Source organism: Artibeus jamaicensis, unplaced genomic scaffold, assembly GCF_021234435.1.
Source record: "Artibeus jamaicensis isolate MK-2021 breed Jamaican fruit bat unplaced genomic scaffold, CSHL_Jam_final contig_3067, whole genome shotgun sequence".
In the NCBI taxonomy this organism is placed as follows: Eukaryota; Metazoa; Chordata; class Mammalia; order Chiroptera; family Phyllostomidae; genus Artibeus; species Artibeus jamaicensis.
Window position 1 is genome coordinate 1 of NW_026521709.1, and position 21965 is coordinate 21965.

Below are 21965 nucleotides of genomic sequence, written 5' to 3' on the forward strand. Positions count from 1 at the left end.
TATGTATAATGAACTCAAGACATACTTCTTTTTATTTATTTTTATTGTTTAGTTACAGTTGATGTACAATATTGGGTTAATGTGTACAATTCTGTGATCAGACATATATTTACCTTACAAAGTCATCCCCAAATAAATCTAGTACCCGCCTCATACCATTGTAGTTATTACAATATTAATGAGTATATTCTCTGTGCTGCACTTTATATCCCCATACTTCTCAATCCCTTTAACTTTTCACCCGTCCCACTAAATCCCCTCCATTCTGACAACCACTAGTCTGTTCTCTGTATTTATGAGTTTGCTTCTGTTCTGCTCGATTACCTTATTTTTTAGATTCTACTTGTAAGTGCAATTACCTGGCATTTGTCTTTGTCTGATATATTTCACTCAGAATCATACCCTCCATCAATGTTGCTGCCAATGGCAAAATTTTATTTTTCTGTGTGTGGCTTAACCATATTTTGTTGTATATATGCACCACCTCTAACTAATCATCTATCAATGGACACTTAGGTCGGCTCCATGTCTTGGCCTTTGTAAATAATGCTGCAATGAACATACGAATGAGTATGTGTTTTTGGTGAAGTGTTTTGGGTTTCTTCAAATAAATACCCAAAAGTGGAAATGATGGGCCCTTCTTTCTCTCTTGTTACATCGCCTTCCTTTTAAGTCTGTTGTCTGGTGTAAGTATTGTTACTCCAGCTTTTTTATTTGTTCATTTCCATTTTCATGAAATATGTTTTTTTCATTCCTTTACTTTCATTCTGTGTTTGTCTTTCGATCTGAATTAATCCTCATATAGATAGCATATAAGAGGGTTGTGTTGTTACTCACGGAGCCACTCTAGGTCTTTTGATTGGAGCAGTTAATTTATTTTTATTTAAAGCAACTTTGGGACTTCCGCCAAGATGGAGGCATAGGTGGAGACGCTGTACCTTCTCACACAACCAAGTTTAGAGACAATTAAATATTAGCAACAGAAAACACAGTCAGAACACAGAAAATTGAACTTTTTGGAAGTCTGTTAACAACAGATTCTTCAGCCTGACCAGTAAGGGGTGAAACCAGCAGCTGGAAGAGCAGGGCAGCAGGGGAAAACTCGGTCAGATGGACTCAGGCGCGCGGAATCCAGGTGCAGGGTTGGACCTAGTAAGAGACCCAGTGACCGCGGGGAAACAGTGAGGGAGCAGGACTGCAGGTTGACTGTGGTCGTGCATTGGTGCTCGGATAGACAAGTGAGGGAGTGGGCAATTGAACCGGGACACAGCAGGTCCCCGTGGCAAGCAGCAGCAGAGGGCACCGCCATTTCCCTGCTCTGACCCCGCCTCCACATACAGCGTCATAACCCAGCGACTCTGAATGGCCTGGCCCTGGTGAACTACCTAAGGCTCTGCTCCTCACTCAGCAGCTTGTAACAGCGGAGGGGGCCGCCATTTCCCCGCTCTGACCACGCCCCCACAGTGACCTGGGAGTCCAAAGCTCCGCTCCTCACATTTAACGGGCGCGAACAGACCAAAAATGGCTCAAGAAGATCTCAAAGCCCCAGAGCCTATAAATCTAAGTGATGAAGAAATAGCAAAACTCTCAGATGCACAGTTTAAAACACTGGTGATCAGGATCCTCGCAGAACTGGTTGATTATAGCCACAAATTAGAGAAACATATGAAGGTGAAACTAATTGAAATGAATGGGATTGCACAGGAAACCAATAGCGATGGAAAGGAAACTGGGACTCAAATCAATGGAGTGGACCAGAAGAAAGCAAATAATGGCCAAACAGAAAAGAGTCAAGAAGCAAGAATTTAAAAAAATGCGGAGAGTCTTAGGAACCTCCAGGACATCTTTAAATGCTCCAACATCCAAATCATAGGGGCACCAGAAGAGGAAGAGGAACAGCCACCAGTGGAAAACTTATTTGAACAAATAATAAAGGGGAATTTCCCCAATCTGGCAAAGAAAATAGACTTCCAGGAAATCCAGGAAGCTCAGAGAGTCCCAAAGAAGTTGGACCCAAGAAGACACACACCAAGGCACATCATAATTACATTAGCCAAGATTAAAATGGAGAGAATCCTAGAAACAGCAAGAGCTAAGGGGACAGTCACCTACAAAGGAGTCCCCATCAGACTGTCAGCTGACTTCTCAAAAGAGACCTTACAGGCAAGAAGGGGCTGAAAAGAGGTATTCCAAGTCATGAAATCCAAAGACCTACAACCAAGATTGCTCTATCCAGCAAAACTTTCATTTAAAATGGAAGGACAGATAAAGTGCTTCTCAGATAAGATCAAATTCAAGGAGTTCATCATCACCAAGCCCTTATTATATGAAATGTTAAAGGGATTTACCTAAGAAAAAGGAGATAAAAAAGATGAACAGTGAAAGGATAGTAAACTCACATTTATTAAGAACCACACCTAAAACAAAAGCAAACTAAGAGGACAGCTAGATCAGGAGTGGAAACATAGAAATGAAGATCTCAAGGAGGGTTAGCAACAGGGGAGTGGGAGGAGGAGAAGGGGGAGAAGGTACAGAAAATAAGTAGCATAACAGTAGATAGAAAATAGATGGCGGGGCAAGAATAGTATGGGAAATATAGAATTTAAAGAACTTAAGACACATGGTCATAAACTAAAGGGGGGTAGTGGTGGGGATGGGGGGTAGGGTGGAGGGAAATGAAGGGGGGAATAGAACAACTGTAATGGCATAATCAATAAAATAAATAAATAAATAAATAAATAAATAAATAAAGTAACTTTGGAATGATATGTACTTATAGTCATTTTATGACTCATGTTTTTTATTTTTTTCCTCTCCTTCTCTCCCTCTTTCCTGTCTCCCTTCTCCTCCTCCTCCTTCTTCTCCTGAAATACTCTTTAACATCTCGTTTTTAAAAAAATTTATTGATTATGCTATTACAGCTTTTCCATTTCCCTCCTTCATTCCCCTCTACACTGCACACCCCTCCCCCACCATTCCCCCCTTTAGTTTATGACCACATGTCTCAAGTTCTTTAGATTCTATATTTCCCATACTATTCTTGCTCTCCCCCTGTTTATTTTCTACCTACCATCTATGCTACTTATTCTCTGTACCTTCTCCCCCCTTCTCCTCCTCCCACTCCCCTGTTGCTAACTCTCCATGTGATCTCCATTTCTGTGGTTCTGCTGCTGATAAAGCTATCCTTTTAGTTTGCTTTTGTTTTAGGTGTGGTTCTTAATAAATGTGAGTTTGCTGTCCTTTCACTGTTCATATTTTTTATCTTCTTTTTCTTAGATAAGTCTCTTTAACATTTCATATAATAAAGGCTTGGTGATGATGAACTCCTTGAACTTGACCTTATCTGAGAAGCACTTTATCTGCTCTTCCATTCTAAATGAAAGCTTTCCTGGATAGATCAATCTTGGATGTAGGTCTTTGGATTTCATGACTGGAGTACTTTTCCAGCCCCTTCTTGCCTGTAAGGTCTCTTTTGAGAAATCCGCTGACAGTCTGATAGGGACTCCTTTGTAGGTGACTGTCCCCTTAGCTCTTGCTGCTTCTAGGATTCTCTCCTTCATTTTAATCTTGGGTAATGTTAATGATGATGTGCCTTGCTGTGTTTCTTCTTGAGTCCAACTTCTTTGGGACTCTCTGGGCTTCCTGGACTTCCTGGAAGTCTATTTTCTTGGCCAGATTGGAGAAGTTCTGCTTCATTATTTGTTCAGATAAGTTTTCCACTTGTTGCTCTTCCTCTTCCTCTTCTGGTGCCCCTATAATTTGGATGTTGGAAGGTTTGAAGATGTCCTGGAGGTTCCTAAGGCTCTCCTCATTTTTTTTTAAATTCTAGTTTCTTCATTCTTTTCTATTTGGTAATTTCTTTCTTCCTTCTGGTCCACTCCATTGATTTTAGTCCCAGTTTTGTTTCCATCACTCTTGGTTCCCTGTGCAATTTGCTTCATTTCACTTAATATAGCCTTCATTTTTTCATCTAATTTGTGACCAAAATCAACCAGTTCTGTGAGCATTCTTATCACCAGTCTTTTGAACTGTACATCTGATAGGTTGGTATCTCTTGGTCACTTAGAAGTATTGGCTCTGGGGCTTTGAACTGTTCTTCTGCTTGAGCCATAATGTGTTGGTCTGTTTGTGCCTGTTACGTATGAGGGGAGAAAGCTTATGTGTTCATGGGGGCAGGTCAGCCCAGTCGCCGGGTTGTGACCGGCGGCAGGGTCAGAGGGGAGCAGTGGCATTTGTTCTGCTGTCTCTTGGATTTCGGTCCCCTCTGCCAATTCCTCCAAGCAAATTGGGCCCTCCTGGTGCTGGTTCCTGGGTGTGTGGGCTTCTGTACTGTCTAGGACCCTGTGGGTCTCTCCAGCAAACTCTCCTGTGAGGCTGGGAGCCTCTCTCATAACCTCATCCACTGAAAGGTTTTCCAGTTCGTGCTTTTAGACTTTAATTCCCGTCACTAGGGCCCTGGGTTATGTGGTCTGTTTCACAGCTCGTTTTTTTGCCTGGTTTATTAATCTGGATGAATGGTTCATTTTTGTTGGACTTTGGTACAGTTCAGTTTTCTGTTTTCATTGTCTTTTTGTTTTTAAATCTTTGTTGTCCTTAAACTTGGTTGTGCAAGGAGGTACAGTGTTTCCATCTACCCTTCCATCTTGGCTGGAAGTCCATGATCCGAGATTTTTAAGTAACAACTAAATAGTACATGTCAATTCACATTCTTGTCCTCACACCCAACCCTAAACCCAGGAGTTCTCAGAAAAGAGAAATTCTGTACAGGGTGGAGGTGCTCTGTGGCTCCTGCCATAAAAGGCTGTGCCTAGGTTCCCAAGGGACCAACTGACTGGGAATCCAGGGCACAGGGTCATGCAGGAACCCTCCTGAGTCTGGCCCCATCTGAAACACCCCAGCACATTCCCATCTCCCCCCTGCCCAGCCCAGGCAGGAGGGGCAGCTCAGGACCAGGCAGGCTCAGCACAGTCCCACCCAGGGCACTGCACACCCTTACTCCCAGTCCCTCCTGGGCTGACCCCTCCTGGTTCTGCCCTGAGAGTGGACCTGAGGGATCCCTCACCTGGCTGGTCTGAGCTCCACAGCTCTGTGCAGGGACAGTTCAGGCAGGGTGGCTCCTGACCCCAGTCACAGGGACAGAGTGACTGGTTCTGACCTCCCCACAGAGATGCCACTGTCATGTCACCTCTCCTGTCAGTGACACCATCTGTGTGGGGAACCTGGGGTGTCTCTAAGTTAGAGCAAAATTGTCCCATGCAGATCACCCTCAGACACACCTGGTGACTAGGGACAGTGGTGGCCATTACTGAGATGCCCTCAGGAGCAGCAGGAGGAGGCAGAGAAAGTATCCCCTGTTCCGGGGGACAAGCTGAGCTTAGAGTCACATGTCACTGGAATGCAGGGACATCTGTGGCAGGAGCTCTCTTCACAGTGTTTCTCGCTGGGCCTGTTCCTTCAGCTCCTTCTCTTGTCCAAACTCTGTCCCCAGGTTCCTCACATTGGTTAACTTAGCACTTTTTTTTACTTAAAACAATTATTTCATTTTTGCTTTATTTCTTTCCATCACCATTTATCTTCTCCCCACATCCCACATCTTACCCCATGCCTCATGCAATTTCCACACTGTTGTCTGTGTCCATGAGTTAATTTTAAAAGTTTTTTCAACTACACTTAACATACAATATTGTATTGCTTTCAGCTGTAAAACAGAAAGATTAAACATATATATCTTATTAAATAATCTCCCCATTATATTTAGTACCCATTTCACACCATACATAGTCACGACAATATTACTGTCCCCCTGCTGTACTCTACACCCTACTCATAAGTGTCCAGGGCTGACATGGGACAAGCACCATATTTTTGCTGACTTGGGTAGAAGTTATGAGAGGGACTAAGGAGGGTGACTGTAGAAGTGGTGAAGGGCACAGCAGGACAATCTCAGAACATCTCTCTGTAAATTACTAATGAATGACAGTCACTAAATGGTGAATGTATGATGGGGAGATCTGACTGTCACCAACCTGGGTGAGTCGCCAAGATGAATGTCCCCACTGTGGAACAGGGAGATATAGTATCCAGTCTTTGTTCCTTCTTCTTACACAGTCATTGTTTTCTTGGTGGCCTCATCCACACTCACAGATTTAAATGTCATTCTCGTAGCATCACCTCCAAGTCTATGTCTCCTGCCCCAACATTTCTCCTCGAGGTCCCCACACTCATCTGTCCAACCTGACTCCTCACTGGTGTTTCTAACACACATCTAACCTTGACCTTCTCTTCAGCTGAACCCTTGAAATGCCCACCCCTCCCCAACACATACTCCTGCCAGAGTCTTCCCCATCTCTGCTGATATAACCCCATCTTTCTGCTGGCACAGTACAAATGTGGGGTGTCCTCCTTGACTTCTTTCCCACACCCCAGATTGAATCACTAGGAAATGCTGGGAAATCCATCTTCCAAATGCATTCAGTGTCCAGTCCCTTCCCACTGTTTCCACCACTCACAGCCCCATCAGAACACCCAGCACCTGCAGCCTGGAACCCTGGGAGCTTCCCACACCTTTCCCTCCTGCCTCACTGGTCCCTGGACTCCTGATTCTGTTCTCAGTCCAGCAGCCAGACTGACCCTGTGGCCTGAGAGCTCTCTCTCTGGAGGACAAACTCTCAGAGATGACACTAAGGACATGGGCTCCTTGGCCATGACCTTCCAGGACTCAGCATCCACAGATTGAGAGCTGGGTATGCAGTGGATTAAGGACAGTGGACGCTAGAATAGCTCCTGCTTTAAGTAGGTGTTCTCAGCTTCTGATTGGTCAGCTCTCTGAATCCCCACATGGACACCCCTGAGGTCTACATGAGGGAGGCCTGGAAGTTTGGGGTGAGTCCTAGGCAACAAAGCAACACAGTGTTAGAATCAGGGGACTCCACCAGCCACAGCCAGAGGCTCTAAAAGGTCACATCAGATGTGCAGGAAGACCCTGAATAGTGCATGGAGCACAGGTGGTCACAGGGAACATCACCGGGGAGCTGTGAGGTCCCCTTGTCATGTGACACAGAATCTGTCCCACCTTGGTTGTCTCCATTTTTCAAGGTAAGTTTATTAAGTTAAAATGACTTGAAATGGCTTAATATATAGTGAAGGTGTAGATAGAGTAACACTTACTGGTAACTGCTTTCCTTGGAGCTTTTAATCTAAATCACTTCTGATATATATATATATATATATATATATATATATATATATATATTGTGTGTGTAATTTTAAAATAAACATTTCTGTAACAAATAAAATTAAATGAAAGGGCAGTCCTACTCCATCTGTCATCTGTCTTTCCTTGGAACTGTCTCTTCCAACCTCCCCCAGGTCTGCACGTTGGGGCCAGAACCTGACCCCTCCCAATGACTCTGCTGCAGCCACACTGGCCTCCTGGATGTTCCCAAACCACACAGAGGCTCCCTCCCCAGGGTGTCTGCGTGGGAGGCTCGCTGACTGGAAGGAGTCTGGCCCAGACATGTTCTTGGGTAATGGCTCAAGTCCTTCTCCTCTCTCCTCCAAGGCCACCTTCTCCTGAGGCCCACGCTGGCCCCCCGAATTCTAACAGGCCTCCTGCCTCTCCTAACACACCCAGTGCGTCCCCTTCTCCACAGCACCTCCCACATTCTCACAGGAACTCTTTCCTCACTGACTGTGGTCACAGGGCATGGTGTGTCCCTTTGCCACACAACAGGTGCTCCATAAGGCTGGCCTGTGCTTGGCCTGTGCTCGGTTCACTGACGTACAGGTAAGCAGCTGCTACTGCCGTCACAGAGACTGCACTTTTAATTTTAGTTCTCACCCAGGATTGTTGCTACTGATTTTACAGAGGAGAAAGCAGAGAGTGAGAGAGACAAACATTCACTGGTTGTCTCCTGTATCAGGCCTGAGCGGAAATTCAACCCCAGCTGGGTATGTGCCCTTAATGGAGATCCAACCCGTAACCTTGTGGTGTGTGGGGTGACTCTCCAACCGAACCCCCCACCCAGGCTGTGTTTGTTTTACAACTGAAGGTAAGATTTCCCACCAGCAAAAGCATTACACCTCACTAAAGGGTCAGATGATTGCATTTTGATTAACAAAGTATATTTTAATAAAGGCATGTACATTAATTTTTAGACATAATACTATTTAAGATTTAGTAGACTACATGTATCATAAGCCTAACACGATTAGCTCAGGGAAACCAAAACATCTGTGTGACTTGCTTTATTGCGATAGTTGCTTTACTGAGTTCATCTGGACGCAAAACCAAAATACCTCCAAGGAATGTCTGGATCCCAGATGTAAAAATGGAGCGTCATTTACCCAGGACTCAAACACCACTGGTTGAGTGACTCCTCATTGTACAATATCATAGAAATATACAAGGGAAACCTACATGATCCCAGTAACCAATGCCAGCCTAATACACTTAGTAAAAAAAAACCTCTAATAAGTTAATTAAGAAAAGAAAAGTAGGTACAATATCTACAAAAACAAAGAAACAACAAATACCCAAAACACAGGGGCTGTGGGCCAGACCCAGGTTGGGCCCAGGCTCATGTGTCCACAGGAAGCCCTCACTGAGCACAGTCCTGGAGCCACGACAAGGCCCGGGTGACACTCACGTCCCTGTGAAACCAGGTCCTGGTGGGACAAGGTTCCCCTGAAGCAAAAAACAACAAAGGAGCAACAAGGAGACCCCACTGAGAAAAGACCAGGATGGGTTGGCAAAACCACAGCAATGCTACAACAGGTCAGTCCCCAGGGGAGAGGACACATGTCCCTTTAGGAGGGGAGGGGACCTTGTGGCCAGCTCCTCCAATAAAGCTGATAAGGATGCAGACACATTCTGTGCAGGTTGCAGAAACAGCAGTCATGGAATTCTTAAAGTCCCAAGGGGAGGCTGCAGTGATTATTTTAGTGCCAAGTCTCCTACATGGCAGCTTTGTCACACTGGGAAAGAAAGTTAATGTGAACAAATTCAGGTTAGTCTCAGAAGTGTCACATTCTCCCACAGCCACCACATGCTCAGAATGTTCCACTCTGAGAATCCCCAAAACCCAGCTACAACCTTGGTTCCAATGTCCCCCACTTCCTCCCCTCAGGGTTTCATAGTTAGGAGCTGTGAGAGCCACCCCAGAGCCCTGGGCACTGTCACTGTCTGGGGAAGACACACAACAGAGTTAAGGGGTGGGGGAGCCCCCCTCACAGACTCCAGGCAACACTCTCCCAAGGGTCCCAGATGTCACCTTCCCAACACCCAGACTTACAGGCAGCCTGAGAGTAGCTCTTCCTGCCTCTACCTGTGGGAAGAAAATGTTCTGTGAGAAGTCAGGGGGAGGCTGGGTCCTGTGACCCTAAAGGAGCCTCACACTCCTGAAGCACAGGGAGGGTTCCAGAACTGTGACTGAACACTAGGGTAGGATCAGGAAATTCAGAGACAGTGCATGTTACTGGGACTGGATGTACACCCCTGTGATGTCTGTCCTTAGCAGGGACCTTCGCCTCTGACCTGTGACAGCTGGGAATCAGTCTCAATCACTAGAGTCATTGGGTGATAAAACTGTCTTTCCCATGAGCCTCACTAAAGACTCAGTGTTAGGAAATAGGCCCCAGATGGACAAGCACCCGTGTGGGAACACCATGACCATTAACCAGGCAGAACACAGTTCCACCTGGGCTTGACCCCCAGGGGGACAGGGAACTCAGCCCCACCCCTTGCCCACCTGAGCACTTCCTCCTCCACATCACAGCTCCAGCAGCCACAGCTCCAAGGAGACCCAGGGCAGCAGCAATGCCCACAATGGTGATGGTGGTCTGAGAAGGGGGGTCTGCAAAGGGAAGGTGAGAGGTCATCCTGAGGCCTGAGTCCTGACCCTGCTCAGGGACACCCTCAGGAGAGAGAGGCTCTGCGCCCACGCCCCCTCCTCACCCCATCTCAGGGTCAGGGGCTCAGGCAGCCCCTGGTGCTGCACATGGCATGTGTATCTCTGCTCCTCTCCAGGGGGCACGGCCACAGCTGCCCACTTCTGGAAGGTCCCGTCCCCTGCAGGCCTGGTCTCCACAAGCTCCATGTCCTGGGTCAGGTCCTCCCCTTCACGCTGCCAGGTCAGGGTGATGTCAGCAGGGTAGAAGCCCAGGGCCCAGCACTTCAGGGTGGCCTCATGGTCAGAGATGGGGTGGTGGGTCACGTGTGTCTTTGGAGGGTCTGAGGGTAGGGTGAGAAAATTCGGGAACTTTGCATGTTCATGGGACACTCCAGTAGTGCCCATGTGACCACCCTGAGAGTAGACAGGATAGCAGGGTGGGGGAGAGCAATATCCAGTCACCAGCCTGGAAAGAGACACCTGGGATAATTTCCTATTTATTGGAAAGTTCCAGAATCAGATTGAGAACCTAGGGTAGGAGTGTCCAGGTCTCTAAGGGGAGACACAGACTCAGGAGGAGGCTGATGACTCAGCAAACCTGGAGTCAGGTCTCCAGAGAAGGTCTCAGCCCCAGACCCAGGGAGAGAGTCCTGGTGCCCCAGGTGCTGCAGGGTGTGAGGGACCCGCTGTGGGTGTTTCAGGGAGAGGCTGAGTCCCTTACTGTCCTTTAGAGAAAGGTGGGCCCGCGGGTGAGTCACAAAATAAGGAAACCTGGGGGACCCTCCCCTCTCCTGACCAGGAGCAGGATTCTATCACTGCCCCATCTTCCTCCTCTTGTAGGAATCTGCCTCAACCCACAGATCCCCTCCTCGGGGACACCGTGGCCCTGGTACCTGCTGTTTGCAGCTTGTCCTTCCCCATCTCCAGGTACAGGCGGAGCCAGCGCACACACTTGAGCTCCAGGTGGGCCCTCCAGTGCTCCACATTATCTTGATGCAACAAATCACGCGGAATGGTGATCTGGGAGGTCTTGTTGGCTTCGTTGGTGGAACTCAGCTCCAAGTTCATGGCGAAGGTTTCGGTGCCATCGTATGCGGTGTGACTGTATGCGCTGAAGAAGCCCAGGTCCAACCCCACAACACAGCCGTAAGTAACCTGAAAGGTGTGAGACCCTGACGGAGCCCTAAAGTCAGCCCTGCACCCGGCCAGTGGAGACCCGACCTGTCCTGCGGGGATTAAACGCAAACTGAGTGAAAATAAGACTGGGTTAGGATCCCCCCGGGTTGGGCGCAGGGCGGATCCCGCAGCCCTGGGGGGACGTTCTGACCCACAGATTCCGGGAGACTCCTGCCCCTCAGTGGGGATGGGGGTTGTGCCCGGATCCCGGCGCGCGTGGCTCACCGTCCTCGCTCTGGTTGTAGTAGGCTCGCAGGTTGTTCAGTTTTGCTCGGGAAAGCTGTGCGCACTGCTTGCAGGTCCGCGTCTGCTCCTCCCAAAACTCTGGATCCTCCTGCTGCACCCACGGCTGCTCCATCCAAGGCACCCGCGGCTGCGCCGTCGGGTTCGTCGGGTTCGTCGGGTTCGGGTCTTCGCTATCGAACCACATGACCTCCGTGTCGTCAACGTAGCCGACCTTGATGTACTGGGACTTCCCAGGTCTGGACATTAAGGTGCCGAAATGTCTCAGCGTGTGTGGGCCTGGGGACAGGGAGGACCGACGTCTTGAGTTTGAGGTGGGGGCGGTAGCGGCTGAGCTACCGGGAAACAGCTAAGAATTCGGTGGTTGAGAATGTGGGTGGGGGCTGGAGGAGGGGAGGGTACAGGTGGGGGTCCTGGGTCCGGGGTCCGGGGTCTGGGGTTTGGGGACGAGCATCCACGTCCCCGGGTTCTGCACCCCCGCCGGGTTCCCTCCCTCCCGCCCCGCACAGGCAGTTCCCTCCCGACCCCGCACTCACCGGCCCAGGTCTCGGTCAGGGCCAGGGCCCCTGAGAGCAGCAGGAGCAGAAGTCGGAGCCCCATGACCCAAACCCTGATCGTTTGGGGTGAAGGACCCGCGTACTACGGAAGGACTTTATACTTCAAACCACGGTGACGCTGATTGGCTCGTGTCGAGTTGGGGCACACAAACCAAAATCGCAGCAGAACGTCAGGAGTATCCAGGCAGAAGGACCCGTGACGAGAAGGGAAACCCGGGAGAGAAGGGCGCACCCCATCCCTGAGAGTCCCCGCCCCAGACTCGGTCCTCTGGCTGAGACCCTGGGAGCCAGGCCTGGGGACCCAGGACTGTGCTCAGACCCCTCCTCCTGCACGGAGAGCTCTGCCCCACCCCCGTCTCCCTGCATCCCTCTGGCTGTTCTATTCAGCGACTCTCAAACAATTTGGTGTCAGAACATCTATACAGTTTTACAAAAATGGCAGGTCCCAAAAATAATTTTGCTTATGTGAGTTATAGCTATCAATATTTACCATGGAAGAAATAAAACAGTTTGAAATGATTAATTTATTTGGAATAATATTAATAACCAATGGTATGTTAAGGCAAATAATGTTTTTATGAAAAGTAAGTATTCCGAAAATAAGTGAGGTAGTGAGAGGAGCAGAACTGCTTAAGTTTTACTTTTTTACAAGTCTCAGTGCCTGTCTGTGTAAGTAGAAGTTGGCTGAAATTTCATATTTGCTTCTGTGTTTAATCTGGTATACTGGTTTCAGTATATGAATAAACATACAGCCTCACAGAAATATGGAGGAAGAACATTTTAAAAACCTTTTCAGATAAGTGTGGGTATTCATCGTTGATTGTTGACTAAAGCTACACAAGTGGTAGATTCCAAAAAGCTCTTTGCAAAGGGGAACCTGAAACTACACCATTGAGTGTTTCCTACTCTGTTACGTTACTTCAGTGACTCTTGTACTGATACAGGGCTGTTTGAAAGTGATGCCTTGTTTCACTAATGATAGAGATCTCCCAGTGTTGGTGCATTTAATGACACATCATTAAAAAGCACACTTGTTAATGTCACCGCAGACCACACTGGAAATGGTCATCAGCTCTGGGAAGCTGTCTGGCTGCTGTGGGGAGACACCCGTTTGCAAAACCCTGGGTTTCCTCTGAAAGCTTCCATTCCATCCAGACAGCAAGTGCTGTCAGGTGTCCACTGCCCATTGACTTTCCTTGAGGGGGAAGCTCATGTTCATTTGAGAGAGTGTTCACCAGTTCACCACACCTCAGTCATCACAGATTCTGTGTCTCTCATTCTCTTAAGTGAACTTGCTGTTCCTTAAAGAAGAGGCCAACTCAGCCCTCACAGGTCACTTTCCTGGGCTCATGACACTTGGGAATGTAGCAGAAGTGTTTGTTCACTTTCCTGGTCATCACAGCAGATATTTTATTTTTTAACTCTCCATTTTCATTAAGGACAGTTAAGAAATTAATCCATTTGCATCATGAATTCAAGACATACTTATTTTGTTAAATTTTTTATTTTTCAGTTACAGTTGATGACTCATATTATATTAGTTTCTATACAACTGTGCTGCCTTCATGTGTCTATGAGGGTCTTAGATACATCCTTAAAATACAGCATACCCAAGAAAGATTAGTTAACATCCACTGAACAACTAGAGGGTGTAGACATCAACAACAATGTGATGTAAGGCCTTAAGGTTGTGAATGATCAAAAATGCTCCTCACTGGAGTCGGTCCTTCTGCACATCACATTGGAACCCTTGGTGTCGTTTTTGTTAACCTGGAGGCATCAGCAGGCACGTAAATCTTTATTAATTCAAGAAATAAATATGTATTAAGCACAACATATACCAAATATCTGTAGGCCTCGTACATAATTAAAAAGTCGTAAAGAAGAAGGTGTAAACTTTGGAGTTCCAACTTAGATTCCTTACCAATTTGTCTTCCTTCTATTTTCCCCCAGAATTCAAGCAGTTCTGTTTCCCTTCATCCTTGGATGCCTGTGCACTAGATGAAAATATATATGAGAATTTTACAATTGCGGAATGAAAAATTCTTTAAGATCAAAAGATGAAAAATTATGAGGGAAAACCCAGAACTCCTCTGTGTCAACCACAGCCTCCATAAATAGAAACTCATGCCCACAGCCAAACACAAAGAGACATAAAAATGTTGACAGAGGAAGGAAACATGTGTCCGTGTTCTTCCACCAAAGACCCTGAGCAGCGCCTGGGGCAGACAGCGGGCTGTGTGGGTGGCTGCTGCAGGGGGAGCGCACCCGCAGGTCATAGGCACCTTTGAGGGCCATGGTGAGACACGGTGTGCCCAGGACCTGGGCTCTGGATGGCGATTTCAGGAGGATCAGTGGGTGCAGAGGCCTCTCTAGATTGGTGTCCTGAAGACGTGGGGACAAGTCTCTGACTGGACATCTCAGGAAATACCACGGGATGCAGCAGAAGGGAGCAAGGGTGAGGGGTGATAGGAAAGATGCTGCCTTCTCTTCTGTTCCCGGCCCAGGAGCTGCTTGGAAGTGTGTGAGCTGTACCGGGTCTCTTTTCTGTCTGTGCTGAGACTACACGCAGTGTGGTGTTGGTCTGTCTCACGCGGCTGTGGTCTCAGGGATGTCCTTGTCTGATGCTGATGTTCTGTGAGAGCACGTGTGTCCAACCAGAGAATAACCCGGCCTAGGAGTGAGCAGCCAGTCTGCTTTGGGCAACAGGGGGCTTCGCTGTAAGCTCCAGACCCCTCCTGATGTTCCGGCTGCTTTTCATTCCTTCTGAAATTCAATATTTAAAAATATTTACTACTCAATCAAAACATAAGGAATATTAAGAAACAATTTGGAAAAGAAGAAATGCAAATATCAAACAACTATATTTGTAATAAGTACATGTAAACAAAAATGAGAATGTGGATTAAGAAAAATAGGAATAAAAATTAAAATCTATCAGTTTGGCAAAGATGAAAGAATGTGATGAGCATTTCAGTCCAAGGGTGGGGACCACATTCTGTTGTGGAGGTTGAAGGAACTGAAAACCAGGACAAAACTCCTGAAGGATGCTTTTGTAAAAGGTCTCAGCAATTTACATATTGACACAAAAATTTCTCCTTTAGGAATTTATCCTAAGAAGATAATGGTGCATGTCTTCAGAAATATTTATTCAAGGATGTTTCTTGTATTGCGGTTTTGTAAAAGCAAAAGGATGGAATGTCTCTAAATGTTCCAGTCGTAGAATGATGGTAACTATGGACAGAGGATCGCTTAGCATGTCTCAGGCAGTGATACCATGGGATCTACATAGAGGGTCAAGTGTAATCTTCAGAGCAAACCCAGGGACACTTGGTATAGGATCCTTGTGGGGGACAGGGGAGAGGAGACTCACAGAGGTTCCGGGTGGTGGAGCTTCCATGAACACAGGGGGTTTTCCCTCAGATCCTTGATGATCCACTTTCACTGGGTTCCTTCCCAGCTGTTGTCACCAGACAGGCCTGGGCCTGAGCAGTTCTGCCTCAGGACAGTCTGTGGTATGTGGTGTGTGGTGTGTGGGTGCTTCACGTCCTCTGGAAAATATTCCAGAACCCAAGTCCAGGGGATTTTGAAAGTACACTCATTAAAGTTGGGACAGTGACTCTAAAGAAGGACTTGGGGTAGAAGAAGTAACTGGGGAGAGCCTAGGTGGGTCTGCTCTGGGTCCTGGGAACGTTACAGGAAAGGACTGAGCCAAGGTGGGGCTGCTGTCAGCTCACTGGAGAGTCAGGGAAAAAGGGGCCTTAAAGTCAGGATGGGGGATAAGCCTGAGGTCAGCTGCCTCTGCCCTCTGATCCCCTGGCTGAAAATACCAAGAGTGCCTTAGAGCTCAGAAGGACAGAAGGAAGTTCATGTCTGACATGGGTATGTGGGTGGGCTCTAGAGCGAGCTGCCCCAGGTCTCTGTCTGGAGGGTTTTTATCTCTCTTCTCAGGGTGAGGAATTTAGGGGAGGGTGTCAGCAGAATATTCATCAGCTTTCAGGGATGTTTTTAATATGTTGCTGCATCAAAATCAGTGCATGGGGGGTTTGGGATCATTCTCTAGTCAATTAGTGTTTTACTTTTGTCTTTGATCTGTCCAGCTGCAAGGCTTTTTGTCTTTTGTGTTTTGTATTGTTATTTTTTCCCCTGACTTCATCTGTTCTTGTGTTATTCTGGCACAAATGCCACTAATTTGGTCTCTGTTGTTTAGTTTCACCCCCATCAGGGTGATTTAATCTATTCAGTCTCTAGAGAGGAAGACAGGTGAAACCATTTGTTCTCAACTGTCCTTGGTCAGGAGAGAGAAGGTCTTCCAACTCACTGGACAGTGTTTAAGTTGTTCAGACACTTTGGCCAACTTTAATGTTCTTTTTATAAAAATATTTTTATTGATTATACTCTTACAGTCATCCCATTTGCCCCCCTTTATTCCCCTCTGCCCTGCACCTGCCCATCCCATTCTTAGTTCCTGTTCATGGATCATACATGTAAGTTTTTGGCTTCTCCATTTCCCATACTATTCTTAACCTCCCCCCCGTTTATTTTGTACCTACCGTTTATGTTTCTTATTTCCTGTACCTTTTCCCCTGTTCTCTTCCCTCTACTTCCCACTGATAACTTTCCATGGGATCTCCCTTTCTGTGATTCTGTTCCTGTTCTAGTTGTTTGTTTAGTTTGTTTTTGTTTTTAAGTTTCGTTGTTAATAGTTGTGAGTTTGTTGTCATTTTACTATTCATAATTTTAACATTTTCTTTTTCTAAGATTAGTCCCTTTGACATTTCATATAATAAGGACTTAGTAACGATGAACTCCTTTAACTTGACCTTATCTGGGAAGCACTGTATTCGTCCTTCCATTCTAAATGAAAGCTTTCCTGCATAGAGTATTCTTGGGTGTGGGTTCTTGCCTTTCATGACCTGAAATACATCTTTCCAGCCCCTTCTTGATTGCAAGATTTCTTTTGAGAAATCAGCTGATAGTCTTATGGGAACTCCTTTGTAGGCTACTGTCTCCTTTTCTTCTTGATGCTTTTAAGATTCTCTCCTTCCCTTTAATCTTGGGTAATGTAATTATGATGTGCCTCTGTGTGTGCTTTCTTGGGTCCAACTCTTTGGGGACTTTCTGTGCATCCTGGACTTCCTGGAAGTGTATTTTCTTTGCCAGACTGAAAAAGTTCTCCTTCATTATGGATTGTCCTCCATCATGGGTTTCAGCTGTAAAACGGAGGGATTAAACATATATGTATATATGTCTTATTACATAATCTCCCTGATAAATATAGTACCCATCTGACACCATTTGTAGTCACACAATATCAGCCTCCTGTCCCTGTGCAGTACTCTACATCAACTAAGAAATGTCCGGGGCTGACACAGGACAACCATCATATTTTCGGTGACTTAGGCTGAAGTTATGAGAGGGACTAAGGAGGGTGAGTGTAGAAGTGGTGATGGGCATAGCAGGGCAATCTCAGAACATCTCTCCATAAATTACTCATTAATGACAATCACTAAATGGTGAATGTATGATGGGGAAACATGGCCAACACCAACCTGGGTGAGTCACCAGGATGAACGTCCCCACTATTCAGACAGGTGGGTGCAGTGTCCAGGACTTGATCCTTCCTCTTCCACAGTCCTGGGTCCCTTGGTGGCCTCATCCACACTCATGGATTTAAAGGTCATTTTTGTAGTATCACCTCCATGTATTCTCCAACTCAGACATTTCTCCTCAAGGTCCCCACACTCATCTGTCCAACCTGACTCCTCACTGGCATTTCTAACACACGTCTCACCTTGACCTTCTCTTCAGCTGAATGCTTGAAATGTCCATCCCTCCCCCACACATACTCCTGACAGAGTCTTCCCCGTCTCTGCTGATATAACCCCATCTTTCTGCTAACACATTACAAATGTGGGGTGCCCTCCTTGACTCCTTTCCCACACCCAGATTGAATCACTAGGAAATGCTGTGAAATCCATCTTGCAAATGCATTCAGTGTCCAGTCCCTTCCCACTCTTTCCACCACTCACAGCCCCGTCAGAACACCCAGCACCTGCAGCCCGGAACCCTGGGAGCTTCCCCACACCTTTCCCTCCTGCCTCCCTGGTCCCTGGTCTCCTGATCTGTTCTTAGTCCAGCAGCAAGACTGACCCTGTGGCCCGAGGGCTCTCTCTTGAGGAGTAACTCTCAGAGGAAGCCACTTAGGACATGGGCTCCTTGACCATGACCTTCCAAGACTCAGCATCTGTAGAATGAGGACAGTGTCTGAAGTAGATTAAAGACAGTGGACGCTGGAACAGTTTCTGCTTTAAGCAGGTGTTCTCACCTTCTGATTGGTCAGCTCTCTGCACCCCACACAGACACCCCTGAGGTCTACATGAGGGGGACCTGGAAGCTTGGGGTGACTCCTAGGCAACAAAGCAGCACTTGGTTAGAATGAAGGAATTCAACCAGCCATAGGCAGAGGTTCCAAAATTCACATTCGATTACATGGGAAGAAACCCTTAACTGCTCATGGAGCACAGGTGGTCACAAGGGACATCACTGGGGAGCCGTGCGGTCTTCCTGTCCCATGGCACACAGTCTGTCCCTCCCGGGTTGTCTCCACGCCTCCTGGTAAGTTTGTGAATGTAAAGTGACTTAGAGCAGCTTAAGAAACAGGGTGAAGGTGTACACAGAATGACACCTACCAGAAACAATACACCTTGGAGCTTTTACTCTACATCATTTTTTATTTATTTATATACATATGATGTTCCAGTGCTAAGTATAGAAACAGCAGAGATCCTTAAAGTCTGAAGGGGAGGCTGCAGTGACTATTTTAGCACCAACTCCTGTAGAAAGCAGCTCTGTCACGCTGGAAGAAAGTTATTGTGAACAAATTCAGGTCAGTCTCAGAAGTGTCACATTCTCCCACAGCCCATGACATGCTCAGAATGTCCCAATGTGAGCATCCCCAAAACACAGCTGTGTCCCTCAGTCCCAATGTCCCCCACTCCTGGCCCTCAGGGTCTCACCCTTAGGAGCTGTGAGAGACACATCAGAGCCCTGGGCACTGTCGCTGCCTGGGGAAGACACAACAGCAGTTACAGGGTGGGGGAGCCCCGCTCACAGACTCCAGCCCACACTCTCCCAAGGGTCCCAGACGTCACCTCCCCAACACCCAGACTTACAGGCAGCCTGAGAGTAGCTCTTCCTGCCTCTGCCTGTGGGAAGAAATTGTTCTGTGAGAAGTCAGGGGGGAGGCTGTGTCTTGAGACCCTAAAGGAGCCCCATATTCTGAAGTACACGGAAGGTTCCAGAAGTGCTACTCAACACTCACATTAGGATCTGGAAACATGAGGGAAGTACATGTGTGCGGACCTGACCTGCCACCACTCTGCACATCTGTCCTCAGCAGGGACCTTTCCCTTTGTCCTGTGACAGCTAGGCATCAGTGCCCATTGTTAGAACCATCAGGTGATAAATCTGTCTCTCACTTTCCCATGGGCCTCACTAAAGAGTCAGTGTTAGGAAACAGGCCCCAGATGGACAAGCACCTGTGTGGGGACACCATGACCATTAACCAGGCAGAGCACACTTCCACCTGGGCTTGACCCCCAGGGGACAGGGAACTCAGCCCCACCCCTTGCCCACCTGAGCACTTCCTCCTCCACATCACAGCTCCAGCAGCCACAGCTCCAATGAGACCTAGGGCAGCAGTGATGCCCACTATGGTCATGGTGGTCTGAGGAGGGGGGTCTGCAAGGGGAAGGTGAGAGGTCAACCTGAGGCCTGAGTCCTGACCCTGCTCAGGGACACCTTGAGGAGAGAGAGGCTCTGTGCCCACGCCCCCTCCTCACCCCATCTCAGGGTCAGGGGCTCAGGCAGCCCCTGGTGCTGCACATGGCATGTGTATCTCTGCTCCTCTCCAGGGGGCACGACCACAGCTGCCCACTTCTGGAAGGTTCCATCCCCCGAAGGCCTGGTCTCCACCAGCTCCATGTCCTGGGTTAGGTCCTCCCCTTCATGCTGCCAGGTCAGGGTGATGTCAGCAGGGTAGAAGCCCAGGGCCCAGCACCTCAGGGTGACCTCATGGTGAGAGATGGGGTGGTGGGTCACGTGTGTCTTTGGAGGGTCTGAGGGGAAGGTGAGAAAATTCAGGGGCTTTGCATGGTCATGGGACACTCCAGCAGTGCTCATGTGACCACCCTGAGAGTGGACAAGACATCCTCGGTGGGGGAAGGAAGTGTACCACCCAGACACCAGCCTGGACAAAGGCATCTGGGATAATGTTCTATTTCCTTGGAAAGTTCTAAACTCAGAGTGAGAACCTAGGGTAGGAGTGTCCAGGTCTCTAAGGGGAGACACAGACTCAGGTGGAGGCTGATGACTCAGCAAACCTGGAGTCAGGTCTCCAGAGAAGGTCTCAGCCCCATAACCAGAAAGAGCATCCTGGTGCCCCAGCTGCTGGGGGGTGTGAGGGAACAGCTGTGGGTGTTTCAGGGAGAGGCTGGGCCCCTTACTGTCCTTTAGAGGAAGCTGGGCCCTGGAGTGAGTCACAGAATGAGGAAAGGGGGAAGCCTCCACCCCCTCCCGAGCAGGAGGGACATTCTGACACTGCCCCATTTCCCTCCTCTCCTTGTAGGAAGCCGCCCCAGCCCACAGATCCCCTCCTGGGGAGGCCCGCGCCCTGGTACCTGCTCGGAGCAGAGTCTCTTTCCCCTTCTCCAGGAACAGGCGGAGCCGCCTTGCGCACCTGTGCTCCAGATAGTCCCTCCAACCCTCCACATCCTCTTGGTGCAACAAATTGCGCAGTATGGTGATCTGGGCGGTCTTGTTGGCTTTGGTTCTGGGACTCAGTTCCAAGTTCAGGGTGAAGGTTTCAGTGCCATCGTAGGCGTAGTGACCGTACCCACGTAGGAAGCGCCCGCCAGACCCCACCACGCAGGCAGAAAGAACCTGGAAGGTGTGAGACCCTGACCGTGCCCTAAAGTCAGCCCTGCTAATTTAGTCCTGCTGAAGGACAGACGTGCCCTGCAACAGGCCAGTGGAGACCCGACCCGTCCCGCGGGGATTAAATGCAAACTGAGTGAAAGTAAGACTGGGTTAGGATGACCGCGGGCTCCTCCCGGGTTGGGCGCAGGGCGGATCCCGCAGCCCTGGGGGGACGTTCAGACCCAGAGACTCCGGAAGACTCCTGCCTCTCAGTGGGGATGGGGTCTGTGCCCGGATCCGGGCGCACGGGGCTCACCGTCCTCGCTCTGGTTGTAGTAGGAGCGCAGGTTGTTCATTTTTGCTCCGGAAAGCTGTCCGCAGTAGTGGCAGAGCCGCGTCTGCTCCTCCCAAAACTCCGGATCCTCCTGCTGCACCCACGGCTGCTCCTTCCACAGCAACCCCGGCTTCGCCCTTGGGTGCGGGAGGTCGCTGTCGAACCGCATGACCTCCGTGTCGTCCAAGTAGGCGACCTTGATGTACTGGGACTTCCCAAGTCTGGACATTAAGGTGCCGAAATATCTCAGGGTGTGTGGGCCTGGGGACACGGAGGACGCGCGTCTTGAGTGTGAGGTGGGGGTGGTAGCGTATCTTGAGCATGAGGTGGCGGGGCAGCACCTGACCGCCCGGGACACAGCTAAGGATTCGGTGGTTGAGAAGAGGGGTGAGGGCGGGAGGAGGGGAGGATACAGGCTGGGGTCCGGGGTCCGGCGTCCGGGGAAGAGCATGTTTATCCCAGGGTTCTGCGCCCCCGCCGGGTCCCCTCCCTCCTGCCCCACAGAGGCCCTTCCCTCCCGACCCCACACTCACCTGCCCATGTCTCCGTCAGGGCCAGGGCCCCGGAGAGCAGGAGGAGTAGGGGTCCGGGCCCCATTGCCCAGACCCTGAGTCTAAGGAGAAAGAACTCGCGTAGTAAGGAAGGACTGTATACTCCCAACCACGGTGACGCTGATTGGCTCGTGTCGAGTTGGGACACACAAACCAGAATCGCAGCAGAAAGTCAGAAGTATCCAGGCAGAAGGACCCTCTGAGAAGGAGAAGGGAAACCCGAGAGAGAAGGGCGCACCCCAACCCTGAGAGTTCCCGCCCCAGACTCGGTCCTCGGGCTGAGACCCTGGGAACC

The 21965-nt window shown here is 48.8% G+C and overlaps 2 protein-coding genes across 7 annotated transcripts; both read right to left on the reverse strand.

The window, feature by feature from the left end:
- Window positions 1-8143: 8143 nt before the first annotated feature.
- LOC119037805 (patr class I histocompatibility antigen, A-2 alpha chain-like) lies at window positions 8144-11940 on the reverse strand. Of its 3 annotated transcripts, XM_053662862.1 has the most exons (7): window positions 11846-11940; window positions 11292-11588; window positions 10784-11062; window positions 9956-10231; window positions 9750-9854; window positions 9294-9326; window positions 8144-8976 (listed from the first exon to the last, which is right to left on the reverse strand). In XM_053662862.1, exons 1-7 carry the CDS (start codon window positions 11907-11909, stop codon window positions 8972-8974), a joined length of 1059 nt encoding a protein of 352 aa, XP_053518837.1. In that variant the 5' UTR covers window positions 11910-11940; the 3' UTR covers window positions 8144-8971. The 3 variants fall into 3 exon arrangements, with proteins under 3 accessions (XP_053518837.1, XP_053518836.1, XP_053518835.1); XM_053662861.1 differs by lacking the exon at window positions 8144-8976 and having other exon boundaries at window positions 9214-9326; XM_053662860.1 differs by lacking the exons at window positions 8144-8976; window positions 9294-9326 and having other exon boundaries at window positions 9622-9854.
- A 6653-nt stretch (window positions 11941-18593) lies between these two features.
- LOC119045526 (patr class I histocompatibility antigen, A-126 alpha chain-like) lies at window positions 18594-21757 on the reverse strand. Of its 4 annotated transcripts, XM_053662865.1 has the most exons (8): window positions 21653-21757; window positions 21102-21380; window positions 20548-20826; window positions 19711-19986; window positions 19505-19609; window positions 19042-19074; window positions 18886-18933; window positions 18594-18725 (listed from the first exon to the last, which is right to left on the reverse strand). In XM_053662865.1, exons 1-8 carry the CDS (start codon window positions 21714-21716, stop codon window positions 18721-18723), a joined length of 1089 nt encoding a protein of 362 aa, XP_053518840.1. In that variant the 5' UTR covers window positions 21717-21757; the 3' UTR covers window positions 18594-18720. The 4 variants fall into 4 exon arrangements, with proteins under 4 accessions (XP_053518840.1, XP_053518838.1, XP_053518839.1 ...); XM_053662863.1 differs by lacking the exon at window positions 18594-18725 and having other exon boundaries at window positions 18830-18933; XM_053662864.1 differs by lacking the exons at window positions 18594-18725; window positions 18886-18933 and having other exon boundaries at window positions 18940-19074.
- Window positions 21758-21965: the final 208 nt, after the last annotated feature.

What these genes read in the sequence shown, in the direction of transcription:
- LOC119037805 (XM_053662860.1), bottom strand. Translation starts at nt 11,909, where the DNA reads ATGGGGCTCCGACTTCTGCTCCTGCTGCTCTCAGGGGCCCTGGCCCTG. An exon ending in CCTGACCGAGACCTGGGCCG is followed by an intron (nt 11,589 to 11,845) that starts GTGAGTGCGGGG and finishes CCCTGTCCCCAG; the next exon opens with GCCCACACACGCTGAGACAT. An exon ending in GCCCCTGACCCTGAGATGGG is followed by an intron (nt 9,855 to 9,955) that starts GTGAGGAGGGGG and finishes TTCCCTTTGCAG; the next exon opens with ACCCCCCTTCTCAGACCACC.
- LOC119045526 (XM_053662863.1), bottom strand. Translation starts at nt 21,716, where the DNA reads ATGGGGCCCGGACCCCTACTCCTCCTGCTCTCCGGGGCCCTGGCCCTG. An exon ending in CTACAACCAGAGCGAGGACG is followed by an intron (nt 20,827 to 21,101) that starts GTGAGCCCCGTG and finishes GGGCACGGTCAG; the next exon opens with GGTCTCACACCTTCCAGGTT. An exon ending in GTGGAGGAGGAAGTGCTCAG is followed by an intron (nt 19,075 to 19,504) that starts GTGGGCAAGGGG and finishes TTCTTCCCACAG; the next exon opens with GCAGAGGCAGGAAGAGCTAC.